The sequence below is a fragment of the Chaetura pelagica genome, unplaced genomic scaffold (genome assembly GCF_000747805.2).
Source record: "Chaetura pelagica isolate M959 unplaced genomic scaffold, ChaPel_1.0 scaffold486, whole genome shotgun sequence".
Lineage (NCBI taxonomy): Eukaryota > Metazoa > Chordata > Aves > Apodiformes > Apodidae > Chaetura > Chaetura pelagica.
The window spans coordinates 303093-325919 of record NW_009953658.1 but is presented as its reverse complement, the minus strand read 5'-3'; the positions used below and the strand labels follow the sequence as shown (position 1 = coordinate 325919).

General features: G+C 50.3%; 1 protein-coding gene across 1 annotated transcript in view; it reads right to left on the bottom strand.

Moving 5' to 3' along the window:
• Positions 1–22827, bottom strand: part of SHANK3 (SH3 and multiple ankyrin repeat domains 3) — a gene marked incomplete at its 3' end in the record, with an annotated part of 257239 nt that overhangs the window by 206096 nt on the left and 28316 nt on the right. The window contains exons 5-7 of the mRNA XM_010000321.1: positions 22088–22128; positions 21741–21857; positions 20386–20463 (exon numbers count right to left, since the gene is read on the bottom strand). Coding sequence (XP_009998623.1) covers positions 20386–20463; positions 21741–21857; positions 22088–22128 — 236 coding nt within the window. The remainder of the gene's footprint in view (positions 1–20385; positions 20464–21740; positions 21858–22087; positions 22129–22827) is intronic.

Sequence of the window (22827 nt, the reverse complement as noted above, 5' to 3'; positions counted from 1 at the left end):
TGCAGGTTCTGCCTGTCCATGCTGGGACCATCACAACCACCACTCCTTTTATTTTAAGGTGAGGGTTGGTACTAGAGGCAAATGCATCTGACCAGAAAGGTAGCAGGAACCAAACCCCCCAGACAGTGAGGAAGGCAAGAGCCACCCTGACAGCTCCAGCTGTTCAACACTTCCCACCCTCCCACAAGAACAGCTTCAGAAATACGAGGCTCATTTGCATCTCACCACTAACTTGTGACAAAGGGATATATTTAACGTGGTGACTCAGCTCAGCGTGCAGACCTTTCTACTATGATCCTTTATCAGCAGAAATACTCTTACTATCCTAGCTCAACAATGGTTATGTGATTTTTTTATTTTTATTTTTTTTTCATTTTCTAGAGCCCAGAATTCATGCTCCCTCTCCTCAGCTGGAGCTGGGAAAAAGAAAGGAAAGAAAGAAAGGAAACCTTCCTTCTGCACTCAGGAAATTTGGCCACAGCAGCTGAGAAAATCAAGCAATAATCATATATACAGACACATTTCCAAGGTCTGCTCTCTCAAATGTTACAGTCTTGAGCAGGCAAAGAAAGCTGTTGTACAGGAGGGCAAATGACCCGAGTTTGGGGAGATCTGAAAGCAAAAATAGCCAAACTGACAAAAGACTGGAAAGCAGCATTTAGAAAATGCATTTGAACTTCAAAGTTCCTCAAACAAACAATTAAGGTATGACCCATTGTCCCCATGAAAGCCCCAAATCCAGGGTACAAATCCTGAGTCTCCTTGGATGTCTCTCAGGAGTAACTGCTGGAACGTGTGGTGAACGTTTGTGGAGCAGCTCTGGACACGTCCCCATGTCCCTCCCAGCAGGAGATGGAGGTCTTCCCCCATGGTCCCACCACCCATGGGAGGTCCCAGCCCAGGACAGTGATGATGCAGGAGCCAGAACCTCCTTCCCTCCTGCCTTGGAAGTGTTATGACTTCCCAGAAAGGCGAGAAGAAACACACTGGATAGGAAGTCTGTTAAGAACATAATCTCACACAAACCCCTGATAAGGGAGAAGATCCCTGCTGGCTACATTTTTCAATCCAACTTGGAAGAAGCAAAGGAGATGACAGGATTTCATGCCTTGCATTGTCACCTCAGCTGGTGCTCCATGGCACCAGCTTCCCTCCTGGAGCCACCGAGGTCCCCAGTCCTGCCCAGCTCCACCTCACTGCCCACACCAGGCAAGGTGGTAAGGTACAACCTTTTGGGGGGCAGGCACAAAAGAGAAGGGTCTCGAGGCAGGAAATCCCTGAAAATACATATTGAAAAAGTCCTATTTCACAGCTAGCAATTGTAGTGCTCATGTACCAAAGCAGGAGGAAGTGGTGACTACCAGAAAAGAAACACTCTGACCTCCCTGCAGATCAACAGTCTCATTTCAAACAACAAGGCAGATGTCCCACACAGGAAGGAATGTCACCTCAGCATCACAGCCAAGCTCCTCGTCCTGGAGATGCCACACGACAGCAGACACTGTGCAAAGGGCACTTCTCCTGGTGCCACCAACACAGACTCTGTCCCTCTGCACGGCCCATGCTGAGCAATGTCCAGGGGGCACAGGACACACAACCAGAGGCACAGGGTCAGTGTCTGGGATGCTGCCACACCCTGGAACATTCCAGAGCCTGGTATCAAAGTGACAAGGCTTTTTAATCTAACAACAGTTTGCCTATTTTTCTCTTTTTAGATCAGTAACATCTCCAGGAAAGGAGGAAAGACACCTGAGCAGTCTGTGTGCCATGTCATGTCCAAGTGCTTGCAAGGTCTTGAGTTAACAGCAGAAAACTGAAAGATAATTTAAATATTCCTGTAAGAGTCACAGCTCTGAGATCTGACACTGGGCAAACGTCTCCAATAAAAAATAAAAGCCCATGATACTGGGAAGGATCGCCCAGCCCCTCTACCCTCCTGGGGACACAGGCTGGCACAGAGTTTGGTTACAGCCCACGAGAATCCACCTTGAGGGCAGCAAGAGCAACTGCAGCAGAGAGGAGTCCAGAATGTCACCATTGTCACCCTGTGTGTGAAGGCAGCAGGGGCAGTGACAGCCCTGGGCTGCAAAGGCAGCAGCAGACATGGGGAAGCAGGTGGGACACTTTGGCTCTAGGAGGTGATGGAGAGAGAATCAAGTGATCACCAGCAGAGCTGCTGGGCAAGAATGGAGCAGACCTTCCATGCAGGAGGAATGTAAAAGGGCTAATTAGGGTGCAGGCAGCCAATTTAGTGTCCTAACACATTCAAGCTGCTCTGCTCTCCTCAGACACTGAGAAGCATCTGTCAACATGCCAGACTGTTGTCAACTATTTTGGTATCACTTTACCCAAGACCTCTCCAGTTCCTGGGACTTTCCATTGCTGATGATTTTCTACTTCCCAGATAAGAGAACGATTCTATTCAACCCTCACGCTGCTCATCAGATAGCACTGCTCCGTGGCTGGACTCTTTTCAAAGTTGTCTACCTTCACTCTGCCAGGCAGACTCCAAGCACGTTCCATATTTGTTCTAGGTTTCCAGAAATCTGGCAGTCCTACTAGGTCAATCCTGCTGCTCACAGATGGCAGCTCCATCTGGGCCCAGACGAGCAGGCGCTCGGGGGACGCCCGCAGCCGCGTGTGCTGCCACCGTACGGCACAGATGCCACCAGTCTGGTGCTTCCTGGGACTGTCACTGGGGTCATCGTGGCACGACGAGGCTGCAGACCCAACACCTCCTGGAGGCAACAGACAGCCCTCCTGTGCAGAGCTACCGAGCAGATCTGGGGCAGACACAGCCCAGGCCCCCCTGCCCACACCCCCTCGGCACCACCCAACGCCCACCCTGCAGCCCGGGCTCCACGCAGCAAAGAGCACTTTTGCTTTCCCAAGGAGCAGAGGCTGAGCCCTTTGCTTTAGAGGAGGCACTTTAGCCAGGCAGCTGCACCAACACTGCCACGAAGCCTCCAGGGAGTATCTGCCAGTGAGCTGGATCAGCCAGCAGGCACAGGTAAACATGAAAAACCAAGACTGTCCAGAGTTGCAACCATCCAGCTCAGGGCTCAGAGAGGCACATGGGGCTACCAAGAGAACAAGATTATTCTAATGAGCTGCATTACAAAACCATCCTAAAGAGAGGAGGATGATGCTGTGATCTCCTCCAACAAGTGGAGCAGGGTGCTCTGAACTCTGAATGTTTCTGGGAAGTAGGAACAAACCTTAAGGAGGCACCTTCGAGCCTTTGCTGCCCTCCTGGGGACACAGGCTGGCACAGAGTTTGGTTACAGCCCACGAGGATCCACCTTGAGGGCAGCAAGAGCAACTGCAGCAGAGAGGAGTCCAGAATGTCACCATTGTCACCCTGTGTGTGAAGGCAGCAGGGGCAGTGACAGCCCTGGGCTGCAAAGGCAGCAGCAGACATGGGGAAGCAGGTGGGACACTTTGGCTCTAGGAGGTGATGGAGAGAGAATCAAGTGATCACCAGCAGAGCTGCTGGGCAAGAATGGAGCAGACCTTCCATGCAGGAGGAATGTAAAAGGGCTAATTAGGGTGCAGGCAGCCAATTTAGTGTCCTAACACATTCAAGCTGCTCTGCTCTCCTCAGACACTGAGAAGCATCTGTCAACATGCCAGACTGTTGTCAACTATTTTGGTATCACTTTACCCAAGACCTCTCCAGTTCCTGGGACTTTCCATTGCTGATGATTTTCTACTTCCCAGATAAGAGAACGATTCTATTCAACCCTCACGCTGCTCATCAGATAGCACTGCTCCGTGGCTGGACTCTTTTCAAAGTTGTCTACCTTCACTCTGCCAGGCAGACTCCAAGCACGTTCCATATTTGTTCTAGGTTTCCAGAAATCTGGCAGTCCTACTAGGTCAATCCTGCTGCTCACAGATGGCAGCTCCATCTGGGCCCAGACGAGCAGGCGCTCGGGGGACGCCCGCAGCCGCGTGTGCTGCCACCGTACGGCACAGATGCCACCAGTCTGGTGCTTCCTGGGACTGTCACTGGGGTCATCGTGGCACGACGAGGCTGCAGACCCAACACCTCCTGGAGGCAACAGACAGCCCTCCTGTGCAGAGCTACCGAGCAGATCTGGGGCAGACACAGCCCAGGCCCCCCTGCCCACACCCCCTCGGCACCACCCAACGCCCACCCTGCAGCCCGGGCTCCACGCAGCAAAGAGCACTTTTGCTTTCCCAAGGAGCAGAGGCTGAGCCCTTTGCTTTAGAGGAGGCACTTTAGCCAGGCAGCTGCACCAACACTGCCACGAAGCCTCCAGGGAGTATCTGCCAGTGAGCTGGATCAGCCAGCAGGCACAGGTAAACATGAAAAACCAAGACTGTCCAGAGTTGCAACCATCCAGCTCAGGGCTCAGAGAGGCACATGGGGCTACCAAGAGAACAAGATTATTCTCCTAATGAGCTGCATTACAAAACCATCCTAAAGAGAGGAGGATGATGCTGTGATCTCCTCCAACAAGTGGAGCAGGGTGCTCTGAACTCTGAATGTTTCTGGGAAGTAGGAACAAACCTTAAGGAGGCACCTTCGAGCCTTTGAGCTGGAGGAGGAGAAATGTGAACTCCAGCCTCTGAGGAGGGAACCTCACCCGTCAGCCAGCAGGGCTGACTACCACCAGTACAGACCACAAGGAGAACAGTGGTGTTACCCAAGAAGCACTGGTATGGGCACCACCTGCAGCCTCGGCACAGGTGTCACCTCCCCTACATCCTGCTGTGACACTTGCAGGCTGAAAATGCCATGTCCTAGGGGTCACAATTTCTATGAATTTGTTGCACTGCAGAAAGGCTCTGGAAATGAACCTCAGCTTCTGGCAGAGACCAAAGGTGGGTTTGGTGGCATTTCCTGAAAGTTTAGAAAAAGATTCTGGAAGGGAAGAATGACAGGTTTGGCCAGAGCCAGATGGGACCTGAACAGAAACCTCCCAGTGCCACCAAGCCATGCCTTCAAAGATCAAAGTTGGTAACTTGTGACAGGGAGCTGAATGCAAGGTCCATGGGTGGTCAGTGCCTGGGAAAAAGAGCATCTCAGACACAGGAGAGAGGAGGGACATCTCATTGAGGATATTTCTTGGCCACCTGTTTCAGATGGGAGTCATGCTGGGTGATGCCATGTAGAGTGGACAGGATAGGACAGAGAGGACAGGCAGGCCAGTCCTCTTGGCAAGAGTTGGTCAGTCTAGTCACTGATCCAGCCAGCACTAAGGGATGCTCTCAAGGAACTGGGTAGTGTAGATCGGTGTCCAGAATGGTCTTGACCACCAGAGCTACAGACAGGTCTGACAGACCTGCCAAGAGCCACGGGCTCAGGCTGGAGGTTGGGGAAGAGCAGGAATCTCCTGTGTGGAATGTCTGTGACTGGAGAGCAACTGCTGCCAGGCAGGGAGATTTCCAGCCAGCAACATCAGCTGGATAATGGAAGCTGAGATGGCATCTGACTCAGAATTAGCTCAGGCTCACACTGAAGACTGGAGGAGGAGTGGGAGGGAGCCAGGAGGCCAGAAACCTGATCAATTTTTACAACGCAGGCTTTAAATGAAAAGACAGTGAAAACAAATCAAATAAAATGAGGATAAGAAGAAAGCCTTGAGAGTAGGTAAATAACCCAGAAGCTCAGCAGGCAGATGAAAGCTGCTCTCTGCAGGGCAGGCTGCCCTGTGCCTGGGGCAGCACACAAGCACCCACCTGTGGGTGCCACGGAGGGACACATGGGAGAGGGGACGTGTGTCCCGAGCAGGCGGCGACTCCGGCACCTGTGTCTGCTCAGTGAGTGTGACCACGCTCAGTCCCTCAGGAAAAACAACTTCCAGCCCATCCATGATGACAGAAAATCATTCATGGCCAGATAGTCATCTCCTGGTCTGCAGTCCTGCACTCCAGCAGCGGGAAGCCCAGAGTTCAACTGTATTACTATTGATAAGAGCAGCTAAATAAAGCAGTAACCTGCCAGGAGAAAACATTTTGCATCTGTCACAGAGAAGAAAAACCACAGGTCTGTCCTGGGTCCATCACAGATGCAGAGGATACAACTGTAGGCAGCAATGCAGAAGAGGCAAGCAGGCAGGAGCTGGGCAGGAACTGGGAACATATCCTTCCCAAACAACAGGGCGTGTGGGACAGAAACATCCCAGGAGGTGGAAGAAGGCAGGAAGGATTTCTGTTAACCTCATATTCAAATAGGCAGGTCCTAGTAAGTTACAGAAAATCTTGAAAAAACAAGCAGAGGCACTTTCCATACCCATTAAAAGATTGTGTCTTGGAAAACAAGAGAAATTTCAAGGCACAGAAGGACTATCAGCATTTTTAAACAGTTACCAACAGCACTGGCTGCAAACCAAGGGCTGAGCCACCTGGCATCAGTTCCAGGGGCACCAGGGCAGGTTGGATGGGGCTTGGAGCATCCTGCTCTTCTGGGAGGTGTCCCTGCTCATGCAAGGGGTGGCACTGGATGAGCTTTCAGGTCCCTTCCCACCCAAACCATTCCATGATGCTCTGCCATGAGGGCTCTCCCACCAGCAGCCCCTCCAGGGACTTTCCTGTGTTGCAGCCTCCCCCGAGCACACCAAACCACTTCTTCATACAGGAGGAGTTCTGTGCTGTGCAAGAAAGGGCTGAATTCTCAATCAGAGTGGAGACACTGCCAGGAAAACAGCTTGCTCTTGTCTCCCTCATTTCATTCTAACAAAAAAGCCATTTTAACTTTGTTTAAAAATTAACTCCCCTTTTCCTCCCTTTCATGCTTTCCTCTAATTTCTTTCCCAGCTCTTCTTCCAGCCAGAACTTGTCTTTATATTTTCAGTTATGCTTATTCATACTTTTTCCCTTCCCATAATTCCTTTCTGGCCCACATCTGGGTTTATATTCCTATTTTCTTCATTTATTACTGCACCTTTTTCTCACCTGATCAGCTTTTTTCCTGATTGGAACATTTTCAGAAGTATCACAATATTTTATAATACAGCATAAGCATCTCCTGCACTCACACTGCACAGCTTGCTTTGTAAAACCTTCAGAGAGGCCGTGTATGGTAGATTAAGAATACTGATGCATATTTAGCATTTAGAGTGCTTTTCTGAACTATTTTCTCCTGCATACCTTAATGCCAGTTTTGACAGCAGAGAATCTAATTAGATTTTATTCTTGTTTTACTAATAACTTCCGTAGTTTTGGGAAAGTAAATCTTGTTAAAGGAAAAAAGCATGATACGTGGAGTTTGACTGACAAGTTTATGAGTCTGGCTGACAGTAGCAACCATGTCTGAAATCAGAAAGATGAAATCCAGTGAAGTCTAGTCCAAACTTACACTGGGAAGGGAGAAATGAAGTGCTTAAATACATAATAAATAAAGGCGGAGAACAACCTGCAAGGCTTCATAAAGCAGAAAACAGCCTGTGGTAACAGCCACAACCCCAAACTAAATACAAGTCAAGAAAATGGTGACATGGCATAAGGGCAAATTTAACTCTAGGAAGATGGTGAGGAGCTGTCTGTTGATGTGCCCAGTTTGGGGTCACAGGTTTTTAGGAAGGAGGCAAACAAATTGAAAGGAGAAACTTGGAAACCCTGACCAGAGATAAGACTGACAGAAGTGGGTTCACTCACTTTAAATCTTGAAAGTATTACAGAAGGGTTGGTGATCAATTATGCCACCCGTTCACTAATGGAAGGACCAAGAAATATGCTTACTGGTAAAAAACCCCCAAAACCTTATTAAAGCCTTAAAAATAAAAATTCTGATTTTCTCAGCACAGAGGAGCACTGAGAAAAATCAGCTTTGCCTGAATAAAGGGTTTCCTGCCAGTTTGAAGCAGATTTGACAAACATCTCCAGGGCTGATTGCCTACTCAGAGCAGCTAGGACAAGTGAGATCTTGACCTCCACTCAGGACATCTGTGTCTAGAAAGGTATAATGCACAACACAGAACACATTTACCTTTGCCCATGACAGTGTATCTAGATCAATCCCAGGATATCCACCTGTATATAAGCTGTTCTATACATTTTCCTTACTCCAAGTGTACTTGTTAATATAGAGACCCCATCAAGCAGGACATTACTCAGTGGTGCAGCTCAAGTCCTTGGTCCAGACCTGCCCTGTGATGGCCATGACCACCCAGCCTCAGGAAGGGATGCTGAGGGCACAAGGGAAGGTGGGATGAAAAGGTCTCTTCTGCAGCAGAGCCCCAGAGCCAGGGCAGGGCATGGGGCTGCAGGAGGTGAAATCCTCACAAGGCAGGGAAGAACTTCAGTGTAAACCCTCTGAATAGCAACTGACACTGACATAAAGGTCAACTGAAAGTATCAATGGAAGCCTCTTGTGAACTCAGTGCTGAGCTCCACGTGTTGCAGCAGGACCTGTGCAGAGGCACCGGGTCACCCCTCGAGCCAGGGCACCACGGGAAGGGAGTCGAGTCACATGAGGGACACAAAACCCACCCAGCAGCTGTGAATGCCTTCAAGATGTGGAAGTCAAAGGAGATCCAGCTCTTTCCTGCTCAGTGGAGCTGAGGTGATCACAGGTGCTATGGCCCAGGGAGCAAGTCCAGCTGCAGGGCTCTCCAGTAACTGAACACACAAGAGCTGGTAACAGGATGATTAAATTAGGCAGAGCAACACTGGCCTAAAAGATGCTCTCTTGCAGAGGGTAATTAAGCAGCTTAGGAGAAGAGGTGACAGATTCCACCAGGAGAGGTGGCAGCCCAGAGCTGTGTCCCCCCTGTGCCCTGTGGGCATCCCCAGCTTCGAGCCAGGGCCCAGGCTGCTCTCCAGAGAGCTGCTGAGTTTGTTTTCAGGAGGAGGATGTCATTTCACCTGTACTCCCTGAGAGGCCTGAACAGCCATGGTGCTTCAACCTGAGGGCAGGGGTTGTTCCACATGTGGCACAGTAGCAAAGCTGCAGTGCAGAGGCAGCACCTCCTGTGTCTGGAGAAGCAAGAGAGGTTTTGGGGACAGTCACTGAACCCCCCGGGAGGTGCTGAGCCAGACCCAGAGGTGCCCACCTCACCTGTGCAAAGTGTTCTCACTCTAAAAGGGGTAAGCAGGCAATGCAACCACTGAGAGTTTGCATTGCAAACTAGGCTTCTAACATCTGGATTGCAAAACAGTTTTTAATTAATCTGAAGTGTAAGAAAGGTTACAAGAAGCTGGGTTCCTGTGTGGTCTAATCAATAAGGACAACAAGGAGCCTAAGCACAGACAAACCATTTGTCAGAGATCCCAAACTGCAATCAATTAGGATCTTGAAAGTTAACAAACATACTTTTAAATGCTAAAAAACCCAGTGTTTTCCCACTCAAACAGCAGATGCAGTAAGTTTGAGGAAGATGTGCTGCATTTTTAATACATTAGAGGTTGAATAACCCCTCCAAGTGCCAACAGCAATTCCACACCTCCATACATTATTTTAATATCTTACTAGAACTAGTAGGCAAAATCAGTGGGCTCTGCACACACCAAACCCCACAACCCTCACAATCCAAGTGTTTGACAAGAGAACAGATGGAGGAGGACGAGGTTACTGTTGTAGTGACGACAAGAAAAATATGGAGCTGATTAATAAAAATCAAGCTATAGATGTCCTCACATCAGCTACAACTGTGGGCATTAGTCAGGACCAAGTCTTTAAAACCCACCCTACAGCAGATGTTGTTCCTGTGTTTTGTGTTGAGGAACAATGGCAGCTGGTGAGAGCTGACACTGATCACTTATAGTCTACACAAGCAGAATTAAATTTATTAATTTCTATGACATCACAAGATGTGGTGTCATTAATAAGCTTGAAATCCAAACACTATCAGCTAAAATTTAACTTACATTAGAAAAATCACAGTTAAGTGAAGACATTCTTTAACAAAATCACTCCATTTGAGAGCATTCTGTTGCCTGGGCAACATGACTGTGAATTGCAGAGCTCAGACCATGATGCCTGTTTTAAAGCAACAAGATACAAATCTTTGAAGCAAACACATCGACCAACCTGCTTGTCTGGCACAGAGAAGCTGCCACAAATGTCAACCTTTGACTCTGGAGATTTAAGGAAAGCCATCCACAGTGCTGTCCTGCCCAACTGGGTGTGTGACAGATGCAAAAGGGGCTGAGAAAGGCCAAGGTACAAAATGGGGTGAAACAAGGTGTGCCAAGAGTGGTGGGACAGCAGGAGCCCCCAGCACGGGGGTGGGCAGGAGGGCTTCCCACCCCTGGGGCTGCTGGCCTCTTGCCCAGCCTTGTGCTCACACCTGGTCATGCAGCAACGTCCCCAGATGAGCAGATCAGTTGGGCCTCACAAAACTGCCACAAGGTGTTTGGGGCATTACCTGCCTGTCCACCTTGTTCCAGTTTACGAAACACCTTCACTCTGTGAGAAAGCACCTGAGATCTGCAGACCAGGAGCTGCCAAGACCTGGTGGGACCACCTCAGGCCTCAGTGGTGAGCTCAGACCATCCCTGACAGTTCTCTGGCAAGGAAGGGAAGTTACAACCAGCTTTAGATGCACAGCACAAGGAGAGAACACTGCACTACAGACCAGGGACCTTCACTTTACTGCCCCAGAAAATGGTGAGCAAAGCAGATAGTTCATGAAGAGAATATCTTGGGTTGGAAGGGACCTATAAAGGTCATCTAGTCCAACCCCCCTAAAACAAGCAGGGACACCTCTAACTAGAACAGATTGCTCAGAGCCCCATCAAACCTGACCTTGAATGTCTCCAGGACTAGATGACCTTTAGACATCCCTTCCCTGAGATCTAGTCCCCACCACTCTCTAGGCAACCTGTTCCAGTGATCCATCACCCTCATAGTAAAGAACCTTCTTCCTAATGTCCAACCTAAATCTACCTTTTTCTAGCTTAAAACTTTTACCCCTTGTCCTATCATTCCATGTCCTTGTGAACAGGTCTTCTCTCCAGCTTTCTTATAGGCCCCTTCCAGGTATTGAAGATGACCAACAGCAGCAACTTGTAAAGAGCAAGCCAAGTTTAAGGGACCTAAGTTACTTCTAGGAGGGAACAAGTTACTTCCTCGTGAAGGGTGAAGCAACTGAAGATATCATATAGCTGCCTTCTGCAAAACTTTGACAGCCTTATGCAACATTCTCAGAAACAACAGAAATTAAATCTAGCCAAAACTCCTGCCAAGTGATGAAAAACTGATCAGAAAACTAATTCATGATTAACTGTCAAGCTAAAAATGTGTGCTAAATGGATTTCACAGAACCTACCCCAGGTTCATTCCTATTCAATTTTTTCATTAGCAACCTGGATGATGGGAGTGCAGAATATGCTTATCAAACTCCTAGATGAGACCAAGCTGGAAGGAGTTGCAAAGTCATTAAAGGATTAGAATTGAAGCAATTGTTGGAAGCCCAAGAAACAGAATAGATTTAGTCAACAGAGACAAAGGTTAGTCAACAAAGATTTAGTCAACAGAGACAGTTTCTGTACAGGGATGGATTGCAGAAGATGGGAACCAGCCTCTCCTCCCAGGTGTGCAAAGAACAAGAGTCAATGGGCACAAGGTGCAATGGGAGAAATCTTGCCTGGACACAATGAAAAGGCTCTTCACCTGGTGGCTTACACACCAGGGGACTGTGCTGCCACCCAGTGTGACCTGGACAGCCTGGAGAGTTGGGCAGAGAGAAACCTTGTGAAATTCACCAAGGACAAGCATGGGGTCCTGCACCTAGGGAGGAATAACCCCATGGATCAGTACAGGTTAGGGGCTGACCTTCTGGAAAGCAGCTCTGTGGAAAAAGACCTGGGAGGCCTGGTGGACAATAGGCTGGTCATGAGCCAGCAATGTGCTCTTGTGGCCAAGAAGGTTAGTAGTATCCTGGGGTGCAGCAAGAAGAGTGTGGGCAGCAGGTCAATGGGGGTTTTCCTCCCGCTTCATTCTGCCCTGATGAGGCCACATCTGGAGAAGTGGGTCCAGTTCTGGACTCTCCAGTGCAAGAGAGACAGGGAACTGCTGGATAGGGGACAGAAGAGGACTCCAAAGATGATGAGAGGATTAGAACATCTTCCTGATGGGGAAAATCTGAGGGACTTGGGACTTTTTAGTCTGGAGAACAAGACTGATGTGGGATCTTATCGATGCTTATAAACACTTAAAGGGTGGGTGTCAAGAGGAGGGGGCCAGTCTTTTTCCAGCAGTGCCCAGTGGCAGGACAAGGAGTAATGGGCACAAACTCGAACACAGGAAATTCCATCTAAACATGAGGAGGAATTTCTGTACTTTGAGGGTGGCAGAGCACTGGAACAGGCTGCCCAGAGAGGTTGTGGAGTCTCCATCCCTGGAGACAACCCAAACCCACCGAGACACCATCCTGTGCTACAAGCTCTGGGTGACCCTACTCTGGCAGGGGGTTAGATGATCTCCAGAGGTTCCTTCCAACCCCTACCAATCTGTGATTCACCAGGAGAACAGCTGAGTATGGGAACAAGCCACAGGGTGGGAGTGCTCCAGGTGTGGAGGCTTTCCAAGCCTGACCAGGAGAGGCTGGGAGCAGCTACAGACCTGGCCTGTCCCAGCAGGAGAGACCACCCCGTGTCTCCCCAGACCCAAGGGCTCAGCCAGCCTGTGACACCAGGCAAAATGCAGGCCAGGAGACAGCAGGGCTGAAGATCTGAGGATCACAAGCTGAAAACGAGTCAACAAAGTCACACTGTGGCAGAACAGGGAAAACATTCCAGGACTGACAATCAGTGTCCTCACCTCTCACATGTGTGAGGTAACCCCTGGGCTGCGTGGGAACAGGCTGGTGTCAGCTGCAGAAGGCTGCTTTTAGAAACAGAGTTAAAGAAAAGACATGGGAAGAATTCAGAGTAAATCAATAGCAAGCAGCAGATGATGCTTTGCAGGTCTCTGCAGGAAAACTTGTGAGCTCTGGGATATTCAGTGCAGAGATGAGAAGATCTGGTGGGGAAGGGGTGATGTGGCTGTAAAGCAGAAGGTGGGCAGCTGCAGCAGGACAGGAATAACCTGCTCCAAATGACCACAGAATAGTAACAGGCTTGAAATCCAGGAAGAAAGATTTAGGTTAGGTGTCAGAAAACCCTCCAGCTGCAAGTGCAGGAGCAGAGCACTCTGAGGCTGCAGCCAGAGCCCAGCTCAGGGCAGAACCAGCTGGGGAGGGAACACTGGGCAGAGCTTCAGATAGAGCTGACCTGGGGGAGGCACAGGAGCCTGAAAAATGACCTCTCTGGTTCCTTCTCAGCCCTTGCATTCTCCTGCCTTCTCCAATGGGACACCTGGCTCTGAATAAGGGCAGCACAGCAAACATTGTTCATCCTGATCCTGGGGGGGTGTTCAGTGGGGTCTCCTGCATCATCCTTATTGCAGAACAGGACAGGTTTGGGCAGGAGGACAGTGAGGTGGGTGGAAATCTGGATGGACCACCAGGCTCCAAGGGCAGTGATGGGCCATACAGAGCCCAGCTGGTGCCTGGTTACATGGTCCATTCCTCAGGGATGGAGATGGGGACTGGTCCCTTTTGGGGACTGGAGGGGAGGGAGATCCCTGTCACCAGCCTGGCAGCAGCTGGTGGGCAAGAGGGCAGGGCTGCTCCTCAGCAGGACCTCCCTGGGCTGGAGAAACCAGCTGGTGGGGCTGGGAGAAGCACCAAGTCCTGCTGTGGGGCAGGGCAGGATGGGGTCACCAGCTTCCCTGAGAAGACCAGGAAGATGCCAGCAGCTCTGTTAAATCCCAGTTAAATTAAATGTGAGGCAATGACTTTTATAGTATTTTTATACTCTGCATGTAATAATCCTGTATCAATGGAAAAGCTCCACCACCACTATGAACAAAATTGACATTTACTGATCGTTAGGAAACTTGTCTGTGCTTCTAAAACCTACATCAGACATGATGGGAAGAGCTAACACAGGCAGTGCCAGAGCTCATGGATGTAAATGCTCAACAGCAGAGAAATCACAACTTGTATTTAAAGATGTTTAGTCTCAGCTTGATTCTCCAGAGGCACCTGCTCTCATCCATAAGCAATCCTTTAGATCAATAGGAAATTATGAGGTGTTTTTTCAAATAAATAACACTGAGTTATTATCTCTTGATAATTAAAGCTTCCAGTGCTGAGTTCACATTTTGATGGTCATCCCAGACATCTTTATTGGCTGTAAAAGCTACATTTATAAGAAGCTCACACATTTATAATAATTTTCCAGTGTACACCTTAGGTAAGTTAATGGTCCAAAGCAGAGTGGAAATCAAATGGAGACAAATGGTCACACCTCACAGCCAAGCTGTGCTCTAAGCTTTCTGGTTTTGGTACAACCAGCAGCACTGGGGCCTTGGATGGATCAGCCCTGAAGGCCACAGCCTGGACATCAGCAACACTGCTGAGGAGACCAGGGAAAAGCCCCCTTTGACTTTGGCCAAGCAAAATGATTTGTGGAAAACACAAACAAGAAGCCTCTCCCCAGAAAAGGCACAAAGCTGCAGTGAAGCATCTCCCACTGCTGCTGGTAAAGGAGGACTGGAAGACACACAGGAAGAAAGCTGCCTTGCCTCACACCACCCAAACCCAACAGGAACTAGAAACACCCCAACACCCCACTTGCTTCCCTTTGAACTACCACAGGAGCTCACACTCATCTCCATCACCCCTCTCTTCCCAGGCTGAGCATGGGAGGTCCAGCATGCCCAGGTCACTTCAGGTCCTCCTCCACCTCACAGAAGCAGCCAGTGCCTTGGTGGGCTCTGGGGAAGGCAGATGCACAAGAAGCCAGCAGGTGGACCAGGCTGTTTGAGAAACTGAAACTTCCCACCCAGCCTGCACAGACACATGCACTGCAAACAGCACAGGGCAGCAGCACCCTTGGTGCAGAGGGGTCCTGAGGTCCCTCCTGCACACACCAGCTGCAAACAGCTCCACCTACACCACCCAGCCCTGCAATGCTGCAGCAAACAGCACCTAGGGAAGGCAGGGGTCAAGCTCCAGGTGTCCACACCAGAAACAGCAAGGGTGGAGATATTCAACATGCAAGTCTGAAGTGACTTGGGCACTGAAAACACCCCTCTGATCAGGACTGGAGCCTTCACCATGCCCATTGCTGCAAAGTCCATCAGAGCCCTTGTGGTTGGCCCACAAACCAGCGAGGAACTTAAAGGGGCAGAATAAGGAACCTCCAGAACTTTCCAGACAAGAAAGATCTGCCTTGACATTGTGAACAAAAAGTTCAGGCTCCCTGCTAGAGATGCAAGGTTTTGCAAAGAAAACTGGGAAGCTGGCAATGCTAACAAGATAAAACATGGATGTGGCTCAGAAGACAACTGCTGGCACCTCTGATGGACCAACGGATAACACAGTGCAAGGCAGGTGATGAACTGACCATAAGGACTTGGACTCTTCCTACTTTTTACAGAGGGATAAGGGCAACTGGAAAGGTTACTTTGATTAAATAAAAGGTGAAAAAATGACCCAGAGGTTTGAAGTGCTGGATTGGCAGAATGTGACACCTGTTTTCATCCCATCAGAGTACTGGCTTCCTGAAAAGGAAAACACTTGCATAAGTCCTCAAAACATCTGAAAACCAAGGAGGAAAAGGCAAGAAAGCCCTGATGCACTGGTGGAGACCAGCCAAGTGGTGAGAAACCAAAGGACTTAAACCCGGCAAGAAGGGTCTCACCCCTGGCTCTCACCACTCCCACAGAGCAGCTGGGACTGACAGGGAAAGATCCACAGGGAGCAGAAACAACCTGCTTGGTACAGCTACTGAACAGCAGCACCTTAGGATCCTCCTGTTGTTCCCAGGGAAATCTGTGTGGAGGAGAGCAGGGCTCCCATGTAGCAGGACATCTTCAGCCCCACACCACAGGGCAGACTACTGAGAGACAGGAGTGGCACAGAGGACCCAACAGAGGGAGGAAAACCAGCAGTTACCTCCAAGGACACCTGCAAGACAGATGGAGCCTTCCATGTCTCATCTTTATCTCCACAGAAATTAGGACATGACGGGGGGGGATAGCTGGACAGCTAGAATGGAAAATCTGGTTGGATGGTTCAGCTCAGGGAGTGGTTGTTAGTGGGTCATTCTCTACCCAATGACCAGAGACAGGTGGGGCACGACAGAGGTCATGTTTACAGGCAATACCAAACTGGGGGGAATGGTCAATATCCACAAGGGCAGGACTGCCACCCAGAGGGAGCAGGACAGGCTGGAGGAACAGGCCAGCAGGACCCCCATCAAACTGAAAAGGGACAAATGCAAAATCCTGTGTCTGGGAAACAAGCAGCTTTGGCAATGACACAGACCATGGAGCAGTTCAGCAGAAAAGATCCTGGAGGTCTTGGTAGATAGCAAGCTGGGGCAGAGCCACAAGGACAGTGACTTCTGCAAGAGCAGAAGGTATTTCCTTCCCTCACACACTTAAGGTAGATCCCATCAAACCATTTCTCATCAGCTGGATGTCCAACCCCAGTGTGACACAAGAAGGCTGGTTCACATGGTCTGTCTCCAGCTCCAAGTGTGGATCATCATCCTGATGGGGTTCAGCTTGTGAAGGGCAATGATTTCATTGTCATGTGATTTGAAGGCTCAGAGAGGGATATGATCATTCCCAGGATGGGAAAGGTCTTCTCTTCTGCAATCACTCTGACAACCTGATACAAAGGGAAGGGAAAAGAGAACCCCAAAACCCTGCAGCTGAACAGCAGCTACCACTGAATACCCCCCAAACAACCACCAGAAACTACCAACAAGCTGATCTGGAGGGCTTTGAGCTATCAGCTATCCCATGTGAGAGAAAGACTGAAGTAGTGAGGGTGGGTAACCTTATCACACCCTAAAAAGCACCTCTTAAAGAACAAGACTTACAGGAAAGTCTTCACACTCCTAAGATGGAAAACATGGCCTGAACACAGGATAACAGGATTTCAGGTCCCTGGGATTCAACACAAGCCACTGGTGGGATGGAGGGCACTGACTGACTCAGCCACCCCCCATGATCCTCCCACCACTACCTGTGCACCTGCCCACAGTTTCCAGCCCTGCACCTTCATGTTGTCCAACAGGACGGTGGGATCACCACAGCAGCAGCTGCTGGTTGTCACAGTCCTGGCTTGAGGGCCTGTCCTTCCCACCACAGGCTCCTGACCCACAGCATGCTCCAGTGACCAACACTTAAGTCCAGTCCATGAGCACCTTCAGGCACATGGGGGTTTGACAGACAGTCAGTGCTTCAGCAGCACTTTGTATCTGACCAATGATGCTGCTAAAGCAGCTGGAAGGAGGAAAAAAACAAACCCAAACCCCAACATTTTCTCCATCCAGTGCATTCCAAGTATGCAACATCCTACCTGAGAAGGGATGTCTCCATCCTTCTGTGAGAAGAACATATTTGGGTAAGGCTGGGGAGCTTTGAGAAGGACTGCATTTGCACAGGGGATTATCTTAGACACTTCATGGATGAAAAGCCAGCTAAGAGCAACCAAAGAGAGATGGAGGCATGAACCTGGCTCAGCAGAACACAGAGATGCAGACTGACAGAAGCTGGGAAAATACTGTGGGAAAACCTTCACCCTAAGCCCACCCTGCTCTTGCCCTCCCCTCCAAGCCCTGCTGGAGCCACCAGGGGCTGTGGCTGCTTCTGCCCCTCTGCTCAGGCCAGGGGGGTCAGGTGCAACAGGAGGACCCCAACACAGCCAGAGGTGACACACCACCCCAGGCAAGGCACACGCCAATTTGCCTCAGGGAAGATAACCAGGCAGATTACCACTCCTAAACCCCCTGAATTACTCACTCCTATCTGGAGTCATCTAGGGCCACTGACACCAGGCTATCTGATTAACAGCAGCAATCAAATTACCAGGAGGCGTGTGCAGTGAACTGGCTGGACAGGCATAGATCAGCAGAGGCATTTACATGAGCTCCAGCAGCCACAGGACTGCAAGGGCAGCTCCCTGTCCTGGCTCAGTGCTCCTCTGCCTCCAGAACTCTGGTGGAGAAAGGCAGCCAAAGGCAGCCCCCCAACCACAGCCAAAGGCAGCCCCCCAACCACAGCCATGGCCAAGGGGAGATGAGGTGTGAGAAAGCCCCAAGCAGGAGTCTGAGAGCTGCTCTTTGAGAGCTGGGAGCTGCAAGGGGCACATGACACTGAGCAGACCCTGGTTTGGATGTGCCAACAAACAACCTGCATTACCAACCACAGTTTTCATTCTCCAGAACAAAAACTTCCAATTAGTCGCATCACTTCAAAAAGGAAAACATGAACACTCTTCTTCCCTTGTTAAGACCCACTGGGACCTGCAGGACAGGAGCACCATCAGAGCAGGAGGCACTTGCCTCCCTCCACCACCCACTGCCCCACCCCATGTCCTGCAGATGCCTAAAGCAGTAAGATTGATTGCTCTTTCTCCATCTCTTAATTCCAAAAGTTCAGCTCATCTCATAAAGAAAGCAACAGTTTCCTCTAGGAAGCCCTTCCCTGAAAATAAATATTTTCACATAAAATCAGAGCACAGTCAGATGGGAACATCCTCCATCCCCAGAGCAAGCCTCCCCAGAGAGCTGCAGTCTGAGCAAAGCAGAATTTCCCACATCAAGCCCTATCACAACCCACCTCCAGAGGGGGCAGAGAGAGGATGGTCTGAGCCAAGGGGATTCACAGAGCAGGGCTGCCCACCCCAGGCTGGGCTGGGTCACCCCTCAGCACCTGCTGTGATTGGCAAGGTCACAGGCACTCCAGCAAAGCTCTGGTGGCTCCCACCAGAGCCTGGTACCCCATGCCCCCTGGGCCACTGTGGAGGGGAGAACAAGCTATGACCAGACAAACCACCACTTGAGAGGGGAATTCATCGCATGGCAGATCTCAAGCTCCTGCATGTGACAAAACACCAGCACACCTTCAAGGATGCTCAGTTTGATCTTCAGTGCCCTTTTCCTTTCAGCATCCAGGCCACCATGTAGCACAGCTGATAAGGAACATGGCCTCAGTTGTAATAAAGAAATTACTTTTAAACAAGACTATGAGCTACACACTCACTTCCTGAACCTACCCAAGAGTTTTTAGTTCCTCACCCCACACACACCTGTAATTCAAGGTGCTTATCTCCACACAGCTGCCCCATTCCTGTATACAATGCTGGCAAGCACACACTGGGCCCTACCTACTTTTCTTAGGACAGTATGCTTAATTTGCATTAAAATATACTGAACATGTAAATGAAATACCTTCAGGCAGGACAGAACACTGTGGTTCACCACAGCTGCTGGCGAGCAGCATCTCAGCTCCCAGGCACAGGCATCAACAGGGAACTGGTGCCTTCCCAGTATAGTTAATTCCTCAGGATACATAAGGCTCTCCAGACATTCCCACCTCTTCTGCCTGGTGGCAACACTGGCTCAGCGGGACCCAGCAGGGCAGGTTTGCAGCCCATGCAGACCCTCTGTCCAGCAGTTCCCTGCCACCCCTGGGATGTGCCAGCTCTGAGGCTGCAGCCCCACCAGTACCCAGGCCCTTGTCACACAGGCTGCACGTGACATCACAAAGAGATGTGACATCATCGTGGTCACACGTGGGACTCTGTAGCCTAAAGCTGCTACAAACAGCATGGAAGGACAAGCAAGAAAAAGTATTTCTAAAGGGCTATAATTAGTGAGCTCCTCCACAGCTCCCCAAGCAGGTGTATGAGTAAGACATCAACAGACACTCTCTGCTCTCAGGGGACACCTTGAAGTTCTGTATCAGCTGGACATGGAGTCACAATACTCCTGACAGGTCCTCAGGCAATGACTGCTCCAAGAGCAGCCCAGACAGAAAGGCTGTCCCAAGTTCAAAAAGCTTTAACAAAGAAGGGTGGAGCAGACCCTGGGTGGGAAGAGCCCTCCTGCACTAACTGCAGCCACAGTCACCTCCCATGGTCTGGAAAACTCTGGAAAAAGTCACCTGCAAAATGACTCAGTTTCCCTTTTCCACCTGTGTTACCCAGAACATTTACCAGAAGGCTAGTACAGAGTTCCACTCCTTTTGTGGCTAGAGGTCCTCAAACTTGCAGTTTATTAACAGCAAGTTCAGGTGCATTAATTTCTGTGGCAACACTGTCCTTTATTTCTAAGCATTCTGCTCCTTCTCTAACATTTACTGCAACATTTCTAGAGACAGGAAGAACTTCTCTTTCCACCTCTGCTACACAAGGCCAGACAAGCCAAGCTCTTTCACTCCCCCACCATTTGATATCACCTTCCCAGCCCTTTCCACATGTACCACACGTTCTCTTTCCTCCCCCCTGCCCCAGCAATTAGGCAGGTCAGAGCAGAAGTCCTGAGTCAATGGGTTTGTCCCATGTGTGTCAGAGGGGCTGCCCTGGTGGGGCAGGAGGAGCCCTGCAGGGGCTGGGGCTGGTGCCTCACCTGGAACGCCGTCTGGCTGTTGTAGTTGCGGATCTCTTTGCTGGCCCCGCGGAAGAGGAGAACCCGAGCGCAGCTCTCCTGGGAGGGCAAGGGGAAGAAACCAGTTAGTGCTGCAGACTGGTGGCAGGGAAGCAGCAAACCGTGGGTTCCTTGTGTCCAGAAACCCTCCTTGGCAAAGGAGGATGCTCAGCCCCTACAAACTGGTTATTCCCCAACCCCAAGCTGACCAAGCCCACCCAGCTGCATGCAGGTCTGGGACACTAGGACTGTGGCTGTGCCCCAACATCACCCATGGGCACAGCTACAGGGGCCACCAAACATTCCCAGGTATTGCTGCTTCCTGAAGGCATTGACAGTTTTTGTTCCAAATGCTCTGTGCTCCTCAGAAATGCTAATCCAACCGTTTATCAGCCCTGTACTCTTTAACACCACTCTGCCCACTCACCCACCCCAGCAGCCAGGGTACAAGAGCCCCCGATGTACAGAACATTCCCACCACCCAAAAGGCCCCAAATCAGCCTCCATGTACCAACTTCTATTGCAAAACATCACAATCTTCCATTGCTGAAGTAGGGACACCTCTGAGACTGAAAACTACCCTCATACTATACAATGTATAAAATCTCTAGGAAGAAACAAAATCTACAGGAGAAATCCTTAGATACTGACCTCCACACCTCAAAAAGAGACCCATAGGTGTGCGAGACCTGAGAGGGCTCCCCCACTACCCTCAAGTTCTCCCAAGCTGAAGTTAGTGACCACACAGAAGATAAAACAGAAATGGTGCCCCATGTTGCCTGTTATCATCTTCAAAACTCGGAGATTAGTAACAAGAATTCAGGCCACTTGTGAAACGGACAAGAGCCCACTCCTCACACCTTCTTCAGAGCAGAGCAAAAGACCCCAGCTGTGCCCAACAAGCCCCGACTAGACCAAGTCTCCTCCTTAAATTAAATGTGGGCACCTGGGTCTGATTAGCACCCAGGCACACTGCTCCCTCCCAACCAGTAATGGGGAGTTGCTGAGAGGCAGAATAGGAACCAGACGGAAAATCAGGGAATGTGTTAGGCAGTAAGTCAGCAAAAACATCTTGGGAACATGTACAGACTGAACCATGGACTCCTCCCTGGCCACATGCCTCTTGAGAAACCCAAAATCAGGCTGGTGCCACAAACAGAAACAGCCTCATCCTGGGACAGAATGTGGACACAATTCAGAAGGACCTTCCCGGGTCTGGGGAACAGTAACAGCAATGAGAGGGCTCCCCAGCCCGTTGCTGTACTTGCTTTGTCTCAGGCAGGCTGGTGCCCCATTCACACCTTCTTGTTCTCACACCCCAAACCCCACAGAAGTACCTGGTTGTAGAGAGCACAGATATGAAGGGCAGTGTTTCCTGAGGCGTTCTGAGCTGTCATATCAGCGCCGTAGAAGAGCAGATGCTCCAGGTGCTGGACGTGGCCATAGCGACACGCCTGCTCCAAACACAAAACGGAAGTAAGAAAATCAAGGAGCAGCAGGAGATGATAAATCTCCTAAGGTGCTCTGCTGAATTCATCCATGCTAGAAAAAATGGATCAGGCTGGACATGTAACCTGAGAAGTCCCACGAACATGCAGGCACACACACTCTGCCCCTTGCAGCCACCTACACCTGAATCACCCCTACATCAGCTGCAGCTCTGGGATCAGCACCACACTGCTACCTGGGCCCCCTCCAGACTGTTTCCTGTCCCAGTGTAATTACCTGGTGAAAAGAAGCCCTGAAGCACAAGCAGGCACAGGGGAGGACAACAGCCCCACATCCCTAGTTCCCTGGTGTGGCATTTACCTCTACATTTGGTCCATCCTGGGACCCACAGTCCTCAAGGATCTCCCAAGGCAAGGTAGGATGGAGGCAGGCAGGCAAAACAGTCACACTCAGTAAACTGAGATCACAAACACATCTCTCTGTTCCTCATTCCCATGGCTTCATCCCTGGCTGTGCCTGTACTCATCCACCTTCAGGGGCTGAGAGTTGGGAGCTTCAGGAGGCCATGGGCCCAACAAGAACCTGTCCTCCCAATGGTCCAGCACAAGGGGACTCAAGGCAGAGCCAGCATGTCCTCACTTCTCCCAAAAGATCTGGGTCTTGAAGCACAAAGGCAGCTCAGGTCCCCTGAACTCTAGCCCATGTCTTCCCTATGACAAATTCCCTTGTCGATGTGTCAAACAGAGACAGATACAACTGTGGTTTGGAACCAGGATGCCTTGGCACTGGACAGAGATCCTAAAGCACTGTCCTAAGAGCCAGTCACCATCTGGGGAGGATCCCAGACACAAAGGCTGGAATGGAACAGCCTGAGCCTTGGCCTGGGATGGCAGTCAGAGCTGGTACTTCCCCGTGCAACTCCTCCGCAGAGGAGCCGCAGGAAGGTGGACACCCCAGGGGACAGGGCCGGCCCCT